The following is a 22,215-nucleotide window of genomic DNA, read 5'->3' as shown; positions in this document are numbered from 1 at the left end:
GTAGCAGATCCAGGTTTAATTATATCTTAATCATTTACTGGTGGTTTGACCCAGGTCAAGTTAGTTTCCTAGCTTGGAAAATGGTTTTCCAAACTCCAGAGTTGTGGCAGAGACGTAAGATGGATGGCTCAAGTTGATTGCTTCATAAATAAATATTAGCTGTCATTTTTACTGGAAGACCTTTGTGTTAGCACTTAAATACAAAAGGGAAAGAAATAGGAACCAAAAATGATAAACTGTTGACTTCTTTAAAACATCCAGAAAAAGTTGGCCTCCAACTTTTAGATCCTATAAAGGCCTGAAACAACACATAGTAGAAGGGAAAAATAAAAACCCATGAACTTTACTGAAATCAAATAGATTGATTCTTAAAATTCCCGAGACAAAGGTATGTGTGCTTCCCAGGCCTGGCATGTTCTCTGTGTGTCTGGTTCTTCCCTCTGCAGGTCCCACATGCTTTTTCCTAGAGGCCTTTTCTTTAACACCACGTTAAGTCTCCCTCAACTTCTCCCCACCCCACCATTTCATGGCTGATATGAACATTTTATGGGCTCCCCAGGTGGCAGTGGTGGTAAAAAACCCACCTGCCAATGCAGGAAACACAGGCTTGATCCCCTTGTTTAGGAAGCTCCCCTGGAAAAGGACACGGCAGCCCACTCCAGTATTCTTGCCTGGAGAATCCTGTAGACAGAGGAGCCTGATGGGCTATGGTCCATAGGATCACAAAGAATTGGACACTCAGCTTCCCTGATAGCTCAGTTGGTAAAGAATTTGCCTGCAATGCTGGAGACCTGGGTTCAATACCTGGGTCATGAAGATCCCCTGGAGAGGGAAATGGCAACCCACTCCAGTATTCTTGCTTGGAAAATCCTAAAGACAGAGGAGCCTGGCAGGCTACAGTTGATAGGGTCGCGAGTTGGACACAACTTAGCGCTATCTTTCTTTCTTTCTGAAGTGACTTAGCGTGGATGCATGATGAACACTTTATACTTTTATCCTAAAATGTATGTCACTATGAACTTAGGCTCTTAATTGTATTTCTACATTTGTTGGATTTAATTCAAGTAGATGATAAATACTGAAAAGAAGCAGAGCATACCACCCCAAAATATGACTATACAAGTTTTAGGAGTTGCCACTCCAAAATATGCTGCTATGGTATATTGATTGGGCTTCCACCATGACTTAGGCAGTAAAGACTCTGCCTGCAATGCAGGAGACCTGGGTTCAATCCCTGGATCTGGAAGATCCTTTGGAGAAGGGAACGACAACCCATTCCAGTATTCTTGCCTGGAGAAGTCCATAGACAGAGGAGCCTGGTGGGCTACAGTCCATGGGGTCTCATGTAGTGCAGCATGACTGAGCGAGTTTGGGAACTTTTCGTAGGCACTTGAAAAACAGTAAAGGCAGGGAGAGATGTCCTCTGAACTGACCTCATCTGCCTAAAGACAGAGCTCCAAAAGCAACTCCATGGTCATCAACTTTCCTCCCCAGGCATTTTGTCAACCAGGGTGGACTCACTGTTGCTACAGGAGAGGAGACTAGCGGTTAACACCACACCCAAACACACTTGCCATAAACAATTACACTTTCTATCTGTTCTTCTAAGGGCCCAATTACCTTTTCTAAAAATCATTTACTCTCCCCTAAGAGATCTCAGAGCTTCCCTGGTGGCTCAGGGGTAAAGAATCTGCCTGCAATGCAGCAGCCCTAGGAGACACAGATCGATCCCTGGATCAAGAAGATCTCCTGGAAAAGGACATGGCAACCTACTCCAGTATTTTTGCTTGGAGAATTCCATGGACAGAGGAGACTGGCATGCTTCAGTCCACGGGGTCGCAAAGATTGGACACGACTTAGTGACTGAACAAAAAGATAAAAACAACATACATGTTAATAAACTTCTTTATTTTTCTTTGATTTTTCTTGTCTTGTTAATCTGTGTTTTGTATCAAAGGATCGGAGCCAAGAATTCACAAGGGTAGAGAGAAAATGATTTTTCCTCCCTTACAATGCCAACAAGGGTAGGATCTTATTACTGATTTATCCCAGCTCCTAACACACTGCATGGAACATAAGATGTGCTCACAAAGAAAAGGAATGAATACAATGGATACCTGCATAGCCTGAGAGCCATTATGTCCTTCTGCAGAACTGTTTTTGTCATAGCTGGAGTTTATTGCAAGAATCATCCCTTTCAAAAAAATCCACTTCCTTTTTAGAAAAATCTCTTGAAATTTACACAGTTTTAAGCTGCATTATACTATCAATTAAAGGAGCTGAAAACAACTTTCTTGAGTCGCATCTTCACTGTTTAATATTCAGGATGCATTTAATGTGCCCTTTGAGCTAAGGGGACTTTGCTTCCATCCTCTGGGGTGTCCCCAGTTCTCCACAATAGTGTCATATACAATGACTAACATGGACTGGAGAATGTGGGCATGTGTATACCTCTGTGAACCTTATAAATTATAAAGCCCAAATAAAGTGGTTTAGTCCCTTGAAAAGTAGGGAGAATAGGGCAGAAGTTCATAGATACATTTTGTAAGCAAGGATTTGAAGTTCTTAGTGTCCTTTTTAACTTCATGGTAATACAATAGAGGGATAGCTTGGTTTTCACAACTTTGATATCAGATAAAATTACTTTAAAATTGAAAACAAATTTAGCCAAGAAATGAATTAAAAATTTTGGAAACCTATCTATTGCTTTACTTTCAGTTCAGTTCAGTTCAGTTGCTCAGTCGTGTCTGACTCTTTGCAACCCCATGAATTGCAGAATGCCAGGCCTCCCTGTCCATTACCAACTCCCGGCGTTTACTCAAACTCAAGTTCATCAAATCCGGTGATGCCATCCAGCCATCTCATCCTCTGTCATCCCCTTCTTTTCCTGCCTCCAACCCCTCCCAGTATCCTAAAAGAGACAGATTCTCAATACATTTGCAAGTTAATAAGCAATGAGTTTCTCCTATACATGTGTATACTAAAAATTGTTGCTATTTTATTTTTGTCCTGTTCCAGCTAACCTGCAGTTTCAGGCATTCTAAGCTTTGAAGTTTAGAAAAAAGACAATCTTGTATGGTAATCCTAAGAATGTTAACTGTGATGGTTCTTTTCAAGAAGATTCATTTAAAAAGCCTGGACATTAACACATTATAATTTCTACAATCAACAAAGATAAAACACACACACACACACACAGCGCCCGAAGATATGACTACTGGCAAGAAAAACTTTCCTTTCACATTTCATTAAAACATATCAGGCAATAAAATGAATGGAACTCCGCATTCCGCCTCTGTGTGTGTGCGTTCAGTTCAGTTCAGTCGCTCAGTCGTGTCCGACTCTTTGCGACCCCATGAACTGCAGGAAGCCAGGCCTCCCTGTCCAACTCCCGGAGTTTATCAAAAATTCATATCCACTTAGTTGGTGATGCCATCCAACCATCTCATCCTCTGTCATCCCCTTCTCCTCCCACCTTCAATCTTTCCCAGCACCAGGGTCTTTTCAAATGAGTCAGCTCTTCACATCAGGTGGCCAAAGTATTGGAGTTTCAGCTTCAACATCAGCCCTTCCAATGAATATTCAGGACTGATTTTCTTTAGGATGGACTGGTTAGATCTCCTTGCTGTCCAAGGGACTCTCAAGGGTCTTCTCCAACACCACAGTTCAAAAGCATCAATTCTTCTGTGCTCAGCTTTCTTTATGGTCCAACTCTCACATCCATACATGACCACTGGAAAAACCATAGCCTTGACTAGATGGACTTTCACTGACTAATGTCTCTGCTTTTTAATATGCTGTCTAGGTTGGTCATAACTTTCCTTCCAAGGAGTAAGTGTCTTTTAATTTCATGGCTGCAAGCACCATCTGCAGTGATTTTGGAGACCCCCAAAATAAAGTCAGCCACTGTTTCCTCTCTTTCCCCATCTATTTGCCATGAAGTGATGGGACTGGATGCCATGATCTTAGTTTTCTGAATGTTGAGCTTTAAGCCAACTTTTTCACTCTTCTCTTTCACTTTCATCAAGAGGCTCTTTAGTTCTTCTTCACTTCCTGCCATAAGGGTTAGTGTATTTGTGCATGTTTTTCAGTCTTCTCCCTGCCACATTTTGTCTCCTGAGTTTTATCTGAGACAGAAAAGACTTCATAAGGAAACTACATTACATAAATTCTATAGTAATCTGTGGTTAAAAATAGAAATGTATATACAAGAAATGTCCTAAGAACTTATATTTTCATAGTAATATTTTATATTGCTTTACATGTTTCTATTATGATAAATGCACTTGATGCTCAAGGGAACTTACTTGTTCGACTTTCTCTTTGTTGTTGTTTAGTTGCTAAGTCGTGTCTGACCCTTTGCGACCCCATGGAGTATAGCCTGCCAGGCTTCTCTGTCCTGGGATTTCCCAGACAAGAACACTGGAGTCCGTTGCTATGTCTTTCTTGGGCGGAACTTCCCAAAGCAGAGATCAAATCCATGTCTGCTTGTCCTTTGACTTTCTCTTATATTGTGAAAAACTGTTGAGGTTGTGTTCTAAAAGTATCATGGTCATTAAATGTATTTTACTCCATTATGAGAAGGAATAGAGAAGGGAAATATAGCTAATTAAAAATGAACGATAGTCATGCTAAAGTTCATTTATGTTTAAATGTTGACTACATTCAGGGATTATTATAGAAACACATTTAGTCAGAATCAGACATACTCAGACACCAAAAACTGAAGCATTTATAATCTCACTTTTTTTGACTTACTGCCTTAACATTATTCTCCTAAATTGAGTTTATTATAATCATTTTAGCATTCATTCTAAATTTCTGTTGAGATACTTATTACAACTTGAGGCTATAGACGGTGGGTGAAATACCTGGTATTAATTTCAGATAATCATACAAAATTGATCCTCTATATCTCATAGTAAACAGTTGCAGTGTGATTGAACTAAATTCCCAGAATCTTTGCCAATGACCTGAATTCTAGGTAAGACAGTAAAAGGAATTGACACGATTTTGAGTTCCTCAGCTTCTTCAAACTCTGTATCTTCCAAACCCCGTATAGTTTCAGGCTCCTCCAGTCACTCATAGCCTCATTTCTTTCTTAGTTTCTCATTAGTTGGCTCCTGCACACTTGGATGAATAAATGCATTTTGTTTCAGATACTAGCAGAGCTGTCTGATATTATATATGTCTCCTGTTCAAAATATAGCTTGATTTTTATATCAGACGTTATCTACTGTGTATTCCTACTTTGGAAAAAGACAGAAATGAAAATTTCTCTCCTTCTATAAGACAATTTGGAGAAGTTTTACTATTTCATTGAAGCAAATTTTTATAATTTATCATGGTAGGATTTGAAAATGACAACCATATATAATATTAATTTTTCTATACATTTCTTTTAAATCATATTGCACTTTAATTTTTCATGTAAAGGAAGTTTTGGACACAATATTAATACTTCCAAGAAATAACACATTCACCTTTTGAGAAAGAGGGAAGGAAAGATTGAGGTGGAAGGTAAAGAGATTATTAATAGGCCACTGTTATTTTGGAACATAAAACACGCAAATGATGAAACTCAAAGAAGTTTTATGACAAGCAGTTATATCCCAAGTACCATTTTAAAAGGTACATTAAATTTTCTACAGTTCCATATAAATCAAATGCCCATGTTTACACCTTTGTTGAAGCTTTCTATTTTATTTGGACAAAATAAAAGCTATCAACTACCTACAGAAAAATTTTGGAATCCTTTGTGAAGATGGAAAATCCAAGAATATTTTAATTGTATTATATTCACTTGGAATACTGAATTATGCCATTACTTTGCCTATCTGAGTGAATCTTTCAGTGCCTTATTTTGCATGTGGAACTAAATGCCAATAGGCATTTCATTGTCATCCTCCAGAAGTTTTGCCTGCAGGAATTTGAAGAAGCTGCAAAAGATAATGAAGGGTGGGAATTGTGGGTTTGACCTTAATTCCAAAATGTTGCTGTTGTGTTATTATAAGCCTTTAGGATTCAGACTATGGGCCAATTAGTTGCTGCACATGTAACTACAGTTCTGATCAACAACCTTGAAAATGTTGGCAGGCCTTGTTCAAGAAGGGGAACGAGTGAGAGATGATGCATTCTCCAACACATAATTCTCTTTGTTCCTGGAAAATTAACTCAGTGTGTTTGCTGTGCTGCTATGGTATTGTTAGAAAATCTTTGTCAACTTGGGCAGTACTGTATTTCCCAGCTAGGTTTCATTTTTATTTTAATTTGCCAATAGTCAATCAGGAATAGTTATTCATAGCACATTTTGCAAGATAAGAAAAAATTTAGATCAGAGAAAGTGGAAGGAAACATTGCTCCTCTTTGATAATGACATTGCAGCCATTACAGCAGGGATATAATGAGGCTTCCTCCTACCCCCCATTTTAAAAATAAATTCTGTTTTACTCGAAGAGGTAGCTGCCTCAATATTTCTGCAAAATAGAACTCCATGATTTAATTAAAAATTACATATCATTTAATAGTTTTCATCTCATCTTTTGAAACTATGGAAGGAAGAGCAGAGTGTAAACTTGGAAAAGGCTGTGTTTTTACAATGCTCAAAACATAAAGCTGAAGTTTTGCCTCCTTTTCTGTTTGCTTGGCCTTGTCTTTCTTCAGAAATACACATGTGCTCTTTTTCTGCTCCTCCTTCCCCCCATAGAAAGAGGACCATGGCCTACAGAACAAGGATTTTAATAATGTGATGGGAAGATTTTAGAAAATACTTCAACGAATACTATCTGATGTAAACTCTGTTGAAGAGATATTGTCAGGAGGTTAAGTAGGAAAATGACTGTCAATGTGGCAGGAAGGAGAATACTTATTTGGTTTGGATTCCTAATCATTATTTCTCCAGCATCTATCAAAATGTGTAGTCCATCCTGTGTACCCAATAACTTGAGTGATAAACAGAATGGATAGTACTTACATAGTGGATTCTCATAGAAAACCCAGCAAAGAAAGTGATTAGGGGAAGAGGGAGAATAATCTAGTTAAAGAATGATTAGTGCTTGAAGAGAAAGAAGGGAAAAGATATGGCAGGCAGTAAAGAACACAGGATTAGAAGGTACAATATGGATCTAATATTTTCACTAAAGGTATTTCACTATCTATCTATCTATATAATATAATATTATAAGTGGAGTGAAAATCACTCAGTTGTGCCCTACTCTTTGTGACCCCATGGACTGTAGACCACCAGGCTTCTCTGTCCATGGGATTCTCCAGGCAAGAATACTGGAGTGGGGAGCCATTCCTTTCTTCAGGGAATCTTCCTGACCCAGGAGTAGAACTTGGGCCTTCTCCTCCTATATATATATATATATTCTCATATATGTATGCATATATATGTATATATGGCTTACATATATATCTTATATATTGGAAGGACGGGTGCTGAAGCTGAAACTCCAAGACTTTGGCCACCTGATGAGAAGAACTGACTCTTTGGAAAAGACCCTGATGCTGGGAAAGATTGAAGGCAGGAGGAGAAGGGGATGACAGAGGATGAGATGGTTGGATGGCATCACCGACTTGATGGACATGATTTTGAGCAAGCTCCAGGAGTTGGTGAAGGACAGGGAAACCTGGCATGCTGTAGTCCATGGGGTTGCAAAGAATCAGACACGACTGAGCAACTGAACTGAACTGAACTGATATATCTTATAGGGCTTCCAAGATGGTGCAGTGGTAAAGAATTCACTTGCCAATGTAGGAGACGCAAAAAGATGTGGGTTCAATTCCTGGATTGGGAAGATCCTCTGGAATAGGAGGGGTGTTCCCTGATAACTCAGCTGGTGAAGAATCTGTCTGCAGTGCAGGAGACCCTGGTTCGATTCCTGGGCCAGGATATCCACTGGAAGAGGGATAGGCTACTCACTCTAGTATTCTTGCCTGGAGAATTCCATGGACAGAGGAGCCTGGCAGGCTGCAGTCTGTGGGGTTGCAAAGAATAGGACGCAACATATATTTTATAATTGTCTTAAGCAAATGTGGTATCCAAAAGTCAAAATTCCTTTTAAGTATAAAATCTTGCTTTTTGGAAACTGTTTTACCACCCTAAACACAGCCACCTTCAGTGGATAATTTAAACTCTTATTTTTTTTTTTTTTTAATTATAGTGTGCCTACATGATTGTGTTGACAGTTCTGATGAAGTTTACATAGTGCTGACCAACAACCATTCTTGAACACATGAGTTAATCAAACAAACATTTTAATAACATGCTAGGGAAGAGGAGTTGCCTTTCTTGTAAAATTCAAGAGGCATCAATCAAGAACCTTTTTTATTCTTTTAAGCAATGTGGTTGACTGACATTGATATAACTCCCTGGAGGCTGTTTCCAGGCAAACTCTGTAACTAAGTTGAAGGAATAGGGAGGCATGTTATATCTTTTTAATGAAAGATTAGCATCTCAGTAAATCAAGGGGTGTAAAGGAAAATAAGAAGAGAAAAATGGAGATTATCCACCAAGAGAATCACTAGTTGCTCTCTGGGTACTCGATGATTTACTCTTTGTCCTTCTAATAATCTCTTAACATTTTTTTGCTTTTGGTCCCCTGTGGAAGCGAAACCATTGGTATATGTGTATTTTTAAAGGAAGAATAAACAATCTGTATGTATATCTAGAAATATAAATAAATACACAAACACATGCACATATAACTATACAAATAAATCACCTCTTTCCATAGATAGAAAAGAGTCTGACTAAGGATCTTTGTAGTCTAGTGGCTAAGATCCTAGGCTCCCAATGCAGGGGCTTGGGGTTTGATGTTCTGTCAGGGAACTAGATCCCACCTACTGAAGCTAACAGTTTGTACGCTGCAAATTAAGATTCCACATGCAAGAATGAAGCCAGAGATCCCTGGTACCATAATTGAGAGCTGGGGCAGCCAAATAAATAAAATGAATATTTGGAAAAAAAAATCTAATTGGGTTCTGACCAAAGTTATTACCCCAGAACTTCTCTTTGCTTAACTCAGGCAGTGATGATCAAGAAGTACATAAAGTTCAGGCATCAGTCTTCTCTCTGGTCCACACTAAGAGGCAAGTGGCATTTAGGGTACAGACTAATAACTGTGGGTCACACACTGAAGAAAGCATTCTACTTGAAAATATCCTATACAAAATATCAACTGATTTCAACCCTACTATCTTTTTTCTAAATAACTAGTAAAACCTTGCAATACACTTATATTATCATAGCTAGTAGCTATGTAGAAGTGTGAGTGTGTGTGTGTGAGAGAGAGAGAGAGAGTCGTTCAGTTGTGTCTGACTCTTTGTGATCTCATGGACTGTAGTTCACCAGGCTCCTCAGTCCGTGGAATTCTCTAGGCAAGAATCCTGGAGTGGGTTGCCATTCCCTTCTCCAGCTATGGACGTGTAATTGCCAATATATTTCCAAAAATGACCATTTAAAACAGTGGCACTCTTTTATCTTTAAATGATAGTAACTTTTCTATTGAAGCCTCTGCCGAAATTCCCAATGCTGGCAGAAAATTATTAGCTCCATCATTTAGAGTAGATTTGTTTCACTCACAATCGATGGGTTCTTTGAGTTTGTCCACGTTATAGCTTTCCCAAAATATGTATGAACAGTATAGTACATAGTAGATTTTGGAAAGGAAGGAAGTCTTAAAAAAAAAAGGGCAACAGTCAACCATGTTGTCCTGTTCGAGCATGCACATGTTTTATTTGAGTATTCTCCAAAGGTCTATTTTTTTCCAGCATAATGCAGATATTATGCTATCCTTGAAATAAGATATATGAATTTCAAACAAAATTGTCAAAAACAATGACCTTGGTTACTCCATATGGTACACAGAAATAATTACATTTCACTTACAATACAGATGCACTTAACACAGTCAGCAATAGTCATTCACCACCAACACAGTATATTTTTAAATCACCTAAAACACCAAAAAGTTTTTTTTTCTTTTCCAAAAGTCTAAAGAAATTAATAGTTTTGGATAAATGATAACTTGAAAAGGAGGCAGAATTGTCAACGGAAATAATCTAACTGCATTTTTAAATGTAATATTAAGACCATGAAAATAGAACTTTTTATTGGGAATAAAGACCTAAGTATTCCTGATTGTGTTTTGTTTAACCTACTTTTTAAAAAGTTTTTCAACAAATGCCATCAAAGAAGTTTCACTATATATTTGCTCTAGAAGCATAAAGTGACATGAGGCAGGTGTTAATATAATTGTTAATATTCACACTTCAGGAAGATTAGTGACTTTTAAAAAGACATACTAGGTATAAAGCCAGTTTTTCCCTAGAGATAGTAGAGTTTATCTGACTTTCACTCAGCAAGTGTTTATAAATCTACTGTGTGCACAGCTTTGTTCTAGAAGCTAGTCTAGAAATGGGAAGCAAGAATTTCTGGCTTTACTTGAAAATGGTTGGATTAATTCCTTTTCATGATAAATTATGGTTAAGCATTTTAAAATCTCTATAGTAGAGGGATAATTATTTACTCTTTCCATGTATTGAAGCTAAACTTTATTCCTTACAGTGGTGGTTTGGAATGAACAAAACTTTTCATTGGACATAAAACTTTTTTACATTGTCACGTGCAGACATGTCTGCTGATATATTTTAAAGGTGAAAAGATATCAAGACTTTTCACTTAAATGTACATAGAGATCAATTTTGCATCATCAAAATCCTGTCCTCCTGATTTAGAGGAGAAAAATTGCTCCTTGCAATAAACAGGAAACTTTCTGAGACAAATCTGTGCTGCCTTCCTCAATGGCATAGAAAGCGTGCTTTCATCAAATACTGCTACATAAAGCACTCCAGTTTATCTCTGCATTTCAATTCACATTAGTTATTCTCAAAACGTATTTGAGATCTAAAGCAAAATAAATAATACATCATGTGAGATTCTGGGATCACTGGTTCTGTGATATTAGTCCCAGCTAATTCGTTTCATGAAACATACAATGATATATCCAGTATCTGGGCTTTTCCATAACAGCAAAAAGTCAGAGATAATTCACAGATGTCAACTCCTTTTTTTCCCTAATTTTTGACAAACGGATAGAGAATGATGGTAATCTGCTGACAAGATAATTTGTTGGGGAATACAAAAGTAGGAAATTCCTTTGAATTACAAAATGTTAGTCTAGTTGATGATGATAAACCCATTAGAAAGATGCTATAGAAATACAGGAACAAATAATTCACTGTCACAGGAATACAGTGGACCAAACAATATTACCGAAAAACGTTTATGGCACAAGGGTTTTGGATTAAAAGGTTATCTAAAACCTGGCCACACCAGAAGTTTTTCTATGGAATGTGGCTCTTAATGTATCTATGAAGATCTGGAAATACAACAACAAAAATATCCTGATTCCTGATACAACAAGTGTACAATTAATTATTGCAGTTGTAACAGTATCTAGGTGCAAGGTAAAACAATGATTGATACTGAACTATCTGAACACTTTAGATGTACTAGTGAGCATCCCCATGAGAAATACTGCAGTTCTAAAAGGAGTTTATTTGCACAGCCCACCATGGAACATGAACAATCAGCTTGTTGTAAGTGCACAGAAATTCCCTCTTTCTACTAGTATAGTTTATCATGCCTATTCTGAAGACAACATAAGGAAACTGAGAAAACGGCTCCAAAGAACTCTAGCATGCATTATGATGGTTTCCTTCAGTCAATACAAATGTGTTGTGTGTTTGTGTTTTTTCAATGTGTAATCATCTTCATCATCGCCAATGTTCATGGTTTTAACAGGAAAAATTTTTATCAAAATGTTTTCCATATTTTTTGTTTTGCATTCAACTGGAACATTATGTTCAAAGATTTATTTTATTAAAAAAGAGTTCTGGTCATAAGAAGCATCAATAGGCGGCATTTCATTTGTGCTCATTCACAAAGTCAAAGGGCCACAGACTATTTTATTTCTCTGTATAACAGGTCAAACTGTCCAGAAATGCCATTTGGTGGTTTTATTTCCATCCACAAGTGTGGAAGCTTTGTGTTTGTTTCATTATCAACCTCCTTGCTTTGTCATTTTAATCTGCAGAGTGTTTATTATTTCTTCTTTCTTCCACACTGGGACTGTTTTCACAGCCAGGGCTCAAATTTTCTTGAACCTGATTCCAATTGTCTTACAGAGCAGACACTCTGACGATATTGCCTCCTGAGTACTCGGGAGACTCTGGCCTGTCATCTCCTTCGGGGGTGGTGACTGGAGGTGTCGGGATGCTTATTATTGCCGTAGTCACATAAGGTTGTTCACAGTTTAGTTTAACGCACTCTTCCATTTTGGCATTTAAACTGGATCGGCTGATGAGGAAGAAAAGATTTAAGAAAGAAGGTTGTTTACTTAAATTTTTTTTTCTTATAACTAAAGAATACATGGTTTCAGGTTTATCATAACATTTTAAAAGGTTAAAAACAATCACCATGACTAAGAAAAATGAAACACCAAAGCTTAAGGTAAATTAACGTGAACATTAGGGCGTTAACATCAAATAAATGTCTAACAGCCAGCTCAGTGTGGTTCAGTTAGTGTTTCTCAGTGTTTCCTGCTTTGAGAATGCAAAAAAGAGGATCAGATGAGTAAGAGGATCAGAGGAGTTTCAGAAAAGCCTAGGCTGAGCAAAGTAAAAGAGTTTTCTTTAAGATAGGATCTCTGAGAGGTCTGAGATACCATAATGAAAGGGATGGGCTTCCCAGGTGGCACTAGTGGTGAAGAATCCTCCTGCCAATGCAGGAGATGTGGGTTTGATCCCTGGATTGGGAAGATCCTCTGGAGAAGGAAATGGCAACCCACCCCAGTATTCCTGCCTGGAAAATCCCATGGACAGAGGAACCTAGTGGGCTATAGTCTGTGGGGTTGCAAAAGAGTTGGACATGACATAGCGATTAAAAAACAATAACAATGAAGGGGAGATACCCTGTGGATATATCTTAATTCTTTTGACCACAGAATCATTTTACTATCTTGTCTCTTTGGGATACAGGATGCTCTTAAAGCTCTCAACTTAGTGACAGTAAACGTTAAGAATTCAAGTTAGTCATTATCAATACTTCAAAGTTTCCCCCAGTGTTATTCTTGCATGAGTTATATATACTCTGTGTGAGGGGGAGGGAGGAAAAGGGATAAGGAGTGTAGACATAGGAGCTTTAAACTATTCTTTTTCATAGGAAACTTAATTAAGATCTTTGTGGCCCAAGATTTTTTTTTTTTTCTGAACACTTCTCCATTTCCTACCTTGTTTTGGAATAAATGTAAAGCAACATACAGGTAGACTATCTTAGAGACAGAAATCTTCATTGCTCCAATATTTAACATTCTGATTCCAGAAACATCTGATTACATAAAATCGACAGAGCCTGAATTCAGAAGCTCGTCTAGACTTTCCAAAGATGATTGGATGTCAACAAAGAAGTTGGACTGAATTAATGGTTTGTTAATCTGAAAAGGTAAGCTTTTTAATTTGAAGAGCAAAGGAAAATCATTTGGGCAGAAATCAATATTTTTAATGATTTACCTGGTTGAAATGTACTACTTATTATTACACATGCATGATTATGGTCAAAACAAGTGGCACATAAAGAGAAGCAATGGGAAAATGCCAATAGAAAAATTACCTTAAATTGTCCATAAACTCACCAGAGGTAAACAATTTGAACGGTTCACTTACCTTTGTTTTTGGTATTGGATTGGTTTTTGTGTTTGTTGAGGCCCAAAATACCTTCACGATCAAAACTGTATACTGATTCAAAATATCCTTCTGGCATAGTTTTATTTTTCACTGTGACAACGACTATGTTGATATATTTTGGCGTGTATTGAATACCTTTCAATCATATCAGTGTTAATTTGTCACTTGTGGTTGTGTTGACTATAATTTCAGGTCATTCATGTTTACTTAGGGGACTCCTAAGTGGAGAGGTATCTGCTTAAGAAAAAGTTGTGAGGTTGAAGAGGTAGAAATATATTTGTGAATGCCTGACCTTCTTATCTTCTTTCTATTCTTTTAGTACTGATTTAGCTACTACCTTTGCCTCTTCATGAATATTACAGTAGCTCGATTTTCCTACTTGTTTCAGATCAGTTTTGTCTCATTCTAAACCCAAGGAGCTAGGATTTAGATGCCACAGAGGTAGCAACATGACAGCCGGTGCAGCTGTGCTCTGAAAAATAGCACAGGTGTGTGGACGCACACAAGTTAATCTCAGGTACCTGTTAGATAGTGGGGTTCTCTCCACACATCTAATCTGAATCGTGCTGAGTTCTTGCACGCTCCCTCGGTGGCTTCCAGATACGTTGGCGTTTGGAATGCGAAAGGTTTTTTTGTGTCGTCTTGAACAGCAAGTGCTGGTGACTCCTTGTTGTGAAGAAAGAGAGGGACTGTGACTTGAAGGACGATTAACTGTTGCAACTTCCATGCAGCTTTCTTCAAAGACTTGTTCATCCACAAATTCATGATTCTATTTCGTAGTGGTAAGAAATGTGGAGAAAGCACAGAAACACAGTTTAACTTTAAAAAAATTTCTTTATTATTTTTAGTGAAGTATAGTTGACTTACAATATTATCACATTTTACCTTAAAAAAAAAAAAGATTTGAATAGCAAATTTTCTTGTTGTCGTTTGTATGAAAATAATATCTCTCCAGTTAGAATCTGAGATTGATATACACAGGCTGATTTAGCATCCATTATAGACTAACTTTATTTGAAATATCATTTATTAATTTAAACATACAATCTGAAGTTATAAACTAAATATTAAAACCCTCAAAAATGAGTATAGATAATACCCATAGGGAATGTGCAAATTTACATGTATGTTATTTTTTAAACAAATTGACAGACTGGAGTTATGATAAAGAGACTATTTTAATAGAATGTTCCAAGTTAGATTGTCTGTTATATATTAGCAAATATTTTCACATGGGATTGAAAATATTTTTTAATCAGAAAAATGAGATAAGTAAGATATTTCCCATTTCTTTAGATGCTGCTCTAAAATTCCCAGTGTATAGAAAAATGACTTATTAAATAAGTAACATATATTTATCAAAATATATTACTTTATATTTGACCTAGAAGTGGTTAACACTGAACTTCTGAGGTCTCCATTCTTATCTTTGTAATATATTACTGGTTGGACCCATGATCTGTACCTTTGATCTTATAACCCAGAAGTCGACAGTGGTGGACATCATTTCACATAGCACATCATACAGAAACACAGTGTAAAATTTAATTTTAAAATATTTAATAAAGAATTGGCTCATAAACCGCGTATGGAAGACTTTTACCTCAGAAATAAAAGAGAAAACATTTTTGGTTTGAACTACTAAGAATGTTTTCAACTACTATTATTTTTTTGTGTGTGTGTGGGAATAGTCTTATAATGGAAGGCTTTGCTCATGCCAAATTTCACTTAACCATCTCTCATCCAAAAATATTAGTAAAACAATGGAAGGAAATTGCTGGCTAATAGGAAATAGATTGCTTTAGTTATTCATTTTGCCATTTCTTTGCTAAGATAAGCATTTTGCAGTAAATGAAATTTAAGATTCTATTTAAAGTCCAGAGGATAATATGATCATCTAAGACAGAATTTCATGTTAAATATTAATTTTTATAGAAAAAACTATTGCTTACAAAGGAGTCACAATCTGTTGTCTTCTCTTACATGCACATTTCACACACAATATACAAGTTATAAGGCATGACATCCTAATTTATCTAATCAGTGATTGGAAGGGAAGAAGCCATTTTGTGACAGATTATCACATATTCTGGAGTAGGTAGCTCCATTTAAACTATAATAGTAACTCAGTTTAGTGTTAATAATAATTTAGTGTTACATAATTTATGATTAAAATCACCCTAAAAAGCTTCCCTGGTGGCTGTGATGGTAAAGAAACTGACTGCAATGCAAGTTCATGGGGTCACAAAGTGTTGGACGTGACTGAGCAACTAACACTTTCACAAAAGGTAAAATAGTCAAAAAATGAAAATAAAAAGAAAAAAATGGTAGAGATAAATACATTTGATTAGTGTAGTCATTTAACTTTCAAAGTTATCCTAATATAGAACCTTATTTAAGATACTAATATAATCAGTAACCACTTGTTTAAAACCTTCAAATATTTTTCCCTTTACTGTGAGATAAAGATCAAAATTCTTTATGTGCCTCCAAAACCCAAGGTCATCTGCCCACTGACTTTCTCTGTTCCTCCTTTGTGTTACAGGAAAGGACAAAATCTGACTCTATGTTGGATCTGCTTATTGAACCTTTTGCTCCCTGTTGCTTTTGTGTACTGAAAGGATACTGTCTATACATAGCGGCCTGACTTGGGGAACCCTGCCCTTCTGCGTGAATATTAAACCAGTGTGCTTTTGTTGAGGGAGACATCCTGACCCTGTCCATCTGGTACAGGCAGGGAGAAATTAATATATCCCCTCCCCGAAGCCGAGCATTCCAGATGTATGCAAGATTAATAGCCTTTTTATTTTACTTCCTCACGTCCCTCCTCTCTGTCCTATAGGAGAACCTGGCGTTCAGACTTTGGTAAGATGGTTATTTTGAGACATTAGTTGGCCATCTTCTTGGTCTGCCGACTTTCTGAATAAAGTTGTTATTTCTTGCCTCAACACCTCATCTCCAATTTATAGGACTGTCATGTAGTGAATAGAGTGAGCTTGGACTTGATAATACTTGTGCCACAGTACCCTCTTTCTTTCTGACAACCCTCAATTTCCTTTCCTTCCTCTGAGGCCAAGTTCCAGTCTTCTCCAGGTACTTACACCTACTTTTAGCCCCTTCATCTCTTTGCTTAACTAACTCATAATCGTCCTATGGGTCTCAACTCAATTTTCTCCAGGAAGCCTTGCCTGATCCTGTACCCTCTGGCTGCACCTTCTTCACCCCTAGTCCACTGGGGCCTCATTGTTTTTTCCCTGCTTATTGTCCTTCTCCAGTAACATCCATATTTTGTCCCAAACCTGGAGGCTCAAGTAGGCCAGAGGTCATACCTGACTTCATGGTGTATCTTGGGTCTGGTTGACTGTCTGATACATTACAGGCAAGAAATACATATTGGTTGAAATACTATATAGATAAATGAATAAATGGATGAACAATATGTCAGAACTGACTACAAATATGTGTCTCTGGTGAGTGGACAAGCAGACTTGATTCAAATACAGTGAAAATTTTATTCTGCTCTGTGGTCACAGACTGTGATCCCTTTTGACAACCTATCTAAGGAACAGATGCCTTTGTTAAAGAGGAGGTCCAACTGGGAGCTTATAAGGGAAGAAATGCAGACTCAATCCTCAGGCCCTAGGGGTGTAACAGTAATTAAATGTGTCATTTTTCTTAAGAGAATAGATAGTTTTTATTGTCTATCTCTGTTCATTATACCTGTGAATGAAAGAAACACTTATTTTCATTTATTCTCTATTTTGTTATTGCTATTCCCTTTTCCCAGATGTCAGGAACACTTAAACTTCATTATTTTTTTCTGTTTAATCAGCATTTTAAGAAGCAGGAAAAGATATTTTATAGAACTTGCAGTTAGCTATTGGAACACAACTTTCTATCTACATTCAACTGATATTTTAGCCCAAAGTTAAGATCACCCCTAAAGTTAATAACATTTTAAATAAGTCTATAAAATACTTTCTATGTTGAAATGTCACTAGAGCCTTTCAAAATAATTTCAATTATTGTGGATTTTTTTTGGGAGGGGAGCTTGGTATGTTTTGTCGTAATGCAGACAGTGAAATCACACTTGGAAACCTTAAATATTCACAGAAACCAATGGGATTACTGTCTGAGTTGCAGGGGCAGGCAGTCCTGCCTTTTCCTTACCGTGGTTTTTTCTAGGCAGTGAAGCAGGTGGTGGTGCTGGGTTTCAAAGCTGGAGCCAGATTTGCTAACAAAGGCCTGCTCATCCTCGGAGGACTGTTAAGAGAGAGAAGACAGAAGGGCTTTCTATTTTATTTGCAAACAATGAGAATCTCAGCTACATATTTCTACTGAGAGATCTGGCCTATTTTCTGAGATTAAATGGCAGTATTTTATTTTTACTTTCTTTTTTTTAACTGAAAAGGATCAAATATAGAGTTCCTTTTGAGTTTGATAATCATCACTTACATTTTCATCAAATTAGTGGTCTCAGCTTTTAGACTTGCCTCCCTGAATTGAAAATATAATTCTCTTTTACTCATTCATCTCCCAGTTACCTTTGAAAGTCTGAGAGCCATTATTTTTGGATAATAATTTTTAACCTAGTACTTAGATAATCCTGAAACCACATCATGCTCACCTACACAAAAGCTATTATGTAATAAGTAAAGATGATTGGGATCCTAAATATTAAAAGAAAGTTTTAAGGTGACAATTAAGTTTCTCAAATTACATTTCATACTATGTGACTTTTATAACACTGAATGATGTTCCTTCCTCAATAAGAAGTACAGTAAGTCCCTTACATACAAACCTTCAAGTTGTGAGCTTCCAAAGATGCAAATGTACATCTGGTTCCAGCAAGGAACCAGAACTTGTGCCATCAAATCCAGGTGTGAGTGAAATTGCGGCTTGCCTTCCCACTCCTATCACTGACGAGTCTTTAGCTCTACCATCTCCCATGCCTCTCCCTCCTCCAGTCAGTAACTCTTGCCTATTCACTCAATGCAGTCCCTGCGTGCGGCTGTGGTTCTGTACTATATAGTACAGTATACCTTTTCAAGGTGCTAGCTATACTGTCAGATTAAAAATGTTTTCTTTATTTTTTGTGTTTGTTTTTTACTATTTGTGTGAAAAGGATTATAAAGCTATTAAAGTACAGTACTATATAGGTGATTGTGTTAGTTGGGTATCCAGGCTAACTCTGTTGGACTTATGAACACATTGGCCTTATGAACGCATTCTCAGTTTGGAGCTTGTTGGTATGTAGGGGACTTACTGTAAAACGAGATATCACATCACCCCTTCCATCGACACCCAAATGAACTTTAAGGAACACACCTAAGTTTGAAATAAAAAACCTAGGTATCTGAACTGTTGAGAATTTTCCCCATGTTTACATGAGATAGTGCCAAATACTGCCCGATCACGAATGAGAATCATGACTCACTGGCAGTATGACATATCCCAGCTTCTAGCCTACAGCCAATAAGATGGTACAGGGTGAGGTTACATTAACAAATGACACTTTTGTTGTTTCAGAGCCATTTTCATAATTACTCACAATAAAATTACATGGTTAAGTAGAACTAAATCAATATTGCACCAATAAGTTGAACATTAAAAGAAGAGAAATTCTTGACTGTACCTGCAGTTGGTTACTGAGTAAGCCATTCCGTTTGCTCTGCATGTAAGCATTTGCACTACCGCTTTTGGCTGCCCGGATCCTGGCCAGTCTGGCTTTCTATAGGAGCAAAAAAAAAAAAAAACAATGTCCTCCTAAGATCTATGATTGGTTTTCTTAAAACACTGATTGCACGCTTATATAATCCTGTTATCAGCACACATATTTAAAAAAGCATACCAGCTTTTCACATTAACAATTGAAAAATAAGCTTTCAACATTTGAGTGTTTGATTTTAGCTAACATTTATCACTGAGATTCTTGTGTTGTTGGAAGAGGGTGTTTGCTATGACCAGTGTGTTCTCTTGGCAAAACTCTATTAGCCTTTGCCCTGCTTCATTCCGTACTCCAAGGCCAAATTTGCCTATTACTCCAGCTGTTTCTTGACTTCCTACTTTTGCATTCCAGTCCCCTATAATGAAAAGGACATCTTTTATGGGTGTTATTCTAAAAGGTCTTGTAGGTCTTCATAGAACCATTCAACTTCAGCTTCTTCAGTGTTACTGGTTGGGGTATAGGCTTGGATTACTGTGATATTGAATGGTTTACCTTGGAAACGAACAGAGGTCATTCTGTCGTTTTTGAGATTGCATCCAAGTGCTGTATTTCAGACTCTTTTGTTGGCCATGATGGCTACTCCATTTCTTCTAAGGGATTCCTGCCCACAGTAGTAGATATAATGGTCATCTGAGTTAAATTCACCCATTCCAGTCCATTTTAGTTCGCTGATTCCTAGAATGTTGACATTCACTCTTGCCATCTCCTGTTTGACCACTTCCAATTTGCCTTGATTCATGGACCTAACATTCCAGGTTCCTATGCAATATTGCTCTTTACAGCATCGGTCTTTGCTTCTATCACCAGTCACATCCACAACTGGGTGTTGTTTTTGCTTTGGCTCCATCCCTTCATTCTTTCTGGAGTTATTTCTCCACTGATCTCCAGTAGCATATTAGGCACCTACCGACCTGGGGAGTTCCTCTTTCAGTATCCTCTCATTTTGCCCTTTCATACTGTTCATCGGGTTCTCAAGGCAAGAATACTGAAGTGGTTTGCCAATCCCTTCTTCAGTGGACCACATTCTGTCAGAGTTTTGCCAAGAGAACACACTGGTCATAGCAAACACCCTCTTCCAACAACACAAGAGAAGACTCTACACATGGACATCACCAGATGGTCAACACCGAAATCAGATTGATTATATTCTTTGCAGCCAAAGATGGAGAAGCTCTATACAGTCAGCGAAAACAAGACCGGGAGCTGACTGTGGCTCAGATCATGAACTCCTTAGTGCCAAATTCAGACTTAAACTGAAGAAAGTAGGAAAACCACTAGACCATTCAGGTATGACCTAAATCAAATCCCCTATGGCTATACAGTGGGAGTGAGAAATAGATTTAAGGGACTAGATCTGATAGACAGAGTGTCCGAAGAACTATGGATGGAGGTTCGTGACATTGTACAGGAGACAGGGATCAAGACCATCCCCATAGAAAAGAAATGCAAAAAGGCAAAATGGCTGTCTGAGGAGGCCTTACAAATAGCTGTGAAAAGAAGAGAAGCGAAAAGCAAAGGAGAAAAGGAAATATATTCCCATTTGAATGCAGAGTCCCAAAGAATAACCAGGAGAGATAAGAAAGCCTTCCTCAGCGATCAATGCAAAGAAATAGAGGGAAACAACAGAATGGGAAAGACTAGAGATCTCTTCAAGAAAATTAGAGATACCAAGGGAATATTTCATGCAAAGATGGGTTTGATAAAGGACAGAAATGGTATGGACCTAGCAGAAGCAGAAGATATTAAGAAGGGGTGGCAAGAATACACAGAAGAACTGTACAAAAAAGATCTTCATGACCCAGATAATCACGCTGGCGTGATCACTCACCTAGAGCCAGACATCCTGGAATGTGAAGTCAAATGGGCCTTAGAAAGTATCACTATGAACAAAGCTAGTGGAGGGGATGGAATTCCAGTTGAGTTATTTCAAATCCTGAAAAATAATGCTGTGAAAGTGATGCACTCAATATGCCAGCAAATTTGGAAAACTCAGCAGTGGCCACAGGACTGGAAAATGTCAGTTTTCATTCCAATCCCTAAGAAAGGCAATCCCAAAGAATGCTCTAACTACTGCACAATCGCACTCATCTTACACACTAGTAAAGTAATGCTCAAAATTCTCCAAGCCAGGCTTCAGCAATACGTGAACCATGAACTTCCAGATGTTCAAGCTGGTTTTAGAAAAGGCAGAGGAACCAGAGATCAAATTGCCAACATCCACTGGATCATCGAAAAAGCAAAAGAGTTCCAGAAAAACATGTATTTCTGCTTTATTGACTACGCCAAAGCCTTTGACTGTGTGGATCACAATAAACTGCAAAATTCTGAAAGAAATGGGAATACCAGACCACCTGACCTGCCTCTTGAGAAACCTGTATGCAGGTCAGGAAGCAACAGTTAGAATTAGAAATGGAACAACAGACTGGTTCCAAATAGGAAAAGGAGTATGTCAAGGCTGTATATTGTCACCCTGCTTATTTAACTTATATGCAGAGTACATCATGAGAAACATTGGGCTGGAAGAAGCACAATCTGGAGTCAAGATTGCCGGGAGAAATATCAATAACCTCAGATATGCAGATGACACCACCCTTATGGCAGAAAGTGAAGAGGAACTAAAGAGCCTCTTGATGAAAGTGAAAGAGGAGAGTGAAAAAGTTGGCATAAAGCTCAACATTCAGAAAACTAAGATCATGGCATCTGGTCCCATCACCTCATGGGAAATAGATGGAGAGATA

General features: G+C 37.6%; 1 protein-coding gene across 1 annotated transcript in view; it reads right to left on the bottom strand.

The window, feature by feature from the left end:
- Positions 1-9,711: 9,711 nt before the first annotated feature.
- The window catches only part of KCND2 (potassium voltage-gated channel subfamily D member 2), a 544,689-nt gene continuing 532,185 nt past the window's right edge, over positions 9,712-22,215 (bottom strand). The window contains exons 3-6 of the mRNA XM_043873332.1: positions 19,385-19,480; positions 17,920-18,012; positions 14,271-14,518; positions 9,712-12,364 (exon numbers count right to left, since the gene is read on the bottom strand). Of these exons, the coding sequence (XP_043729267.1) occupies positions 12,187-12,364; positions 14,271-14,518; positions 17,920-18,012; positions 19,385-19,480 (615 nt within the window). The 3' untranslated portion in view covers positions 9,712-12,186. The remainder of the gene's footprint in view (positions 12,365-14,270; positions 14,519-17,919; positions 18,013-19,384; positions 19,481-22,215) is intronic.

This window comes from Cervus elaphus, chromosome 18, assembly GCF_910594005.1.
Source record: "Cervus elaphus chromosome 18, mCerEla1.1, whole genome shotgun sequence".
Classification (NCBI taxonomy): Eukaryota; Metazoa; Chordata; class Mammalia; order Artiodactyla; family Cervidae; genus Cervus; species Cervus elaphus.
Note: the sequence above shows the minus strand (reverse complement) of the source record. Positions and strands in the feature narration are given on the sequence as shown.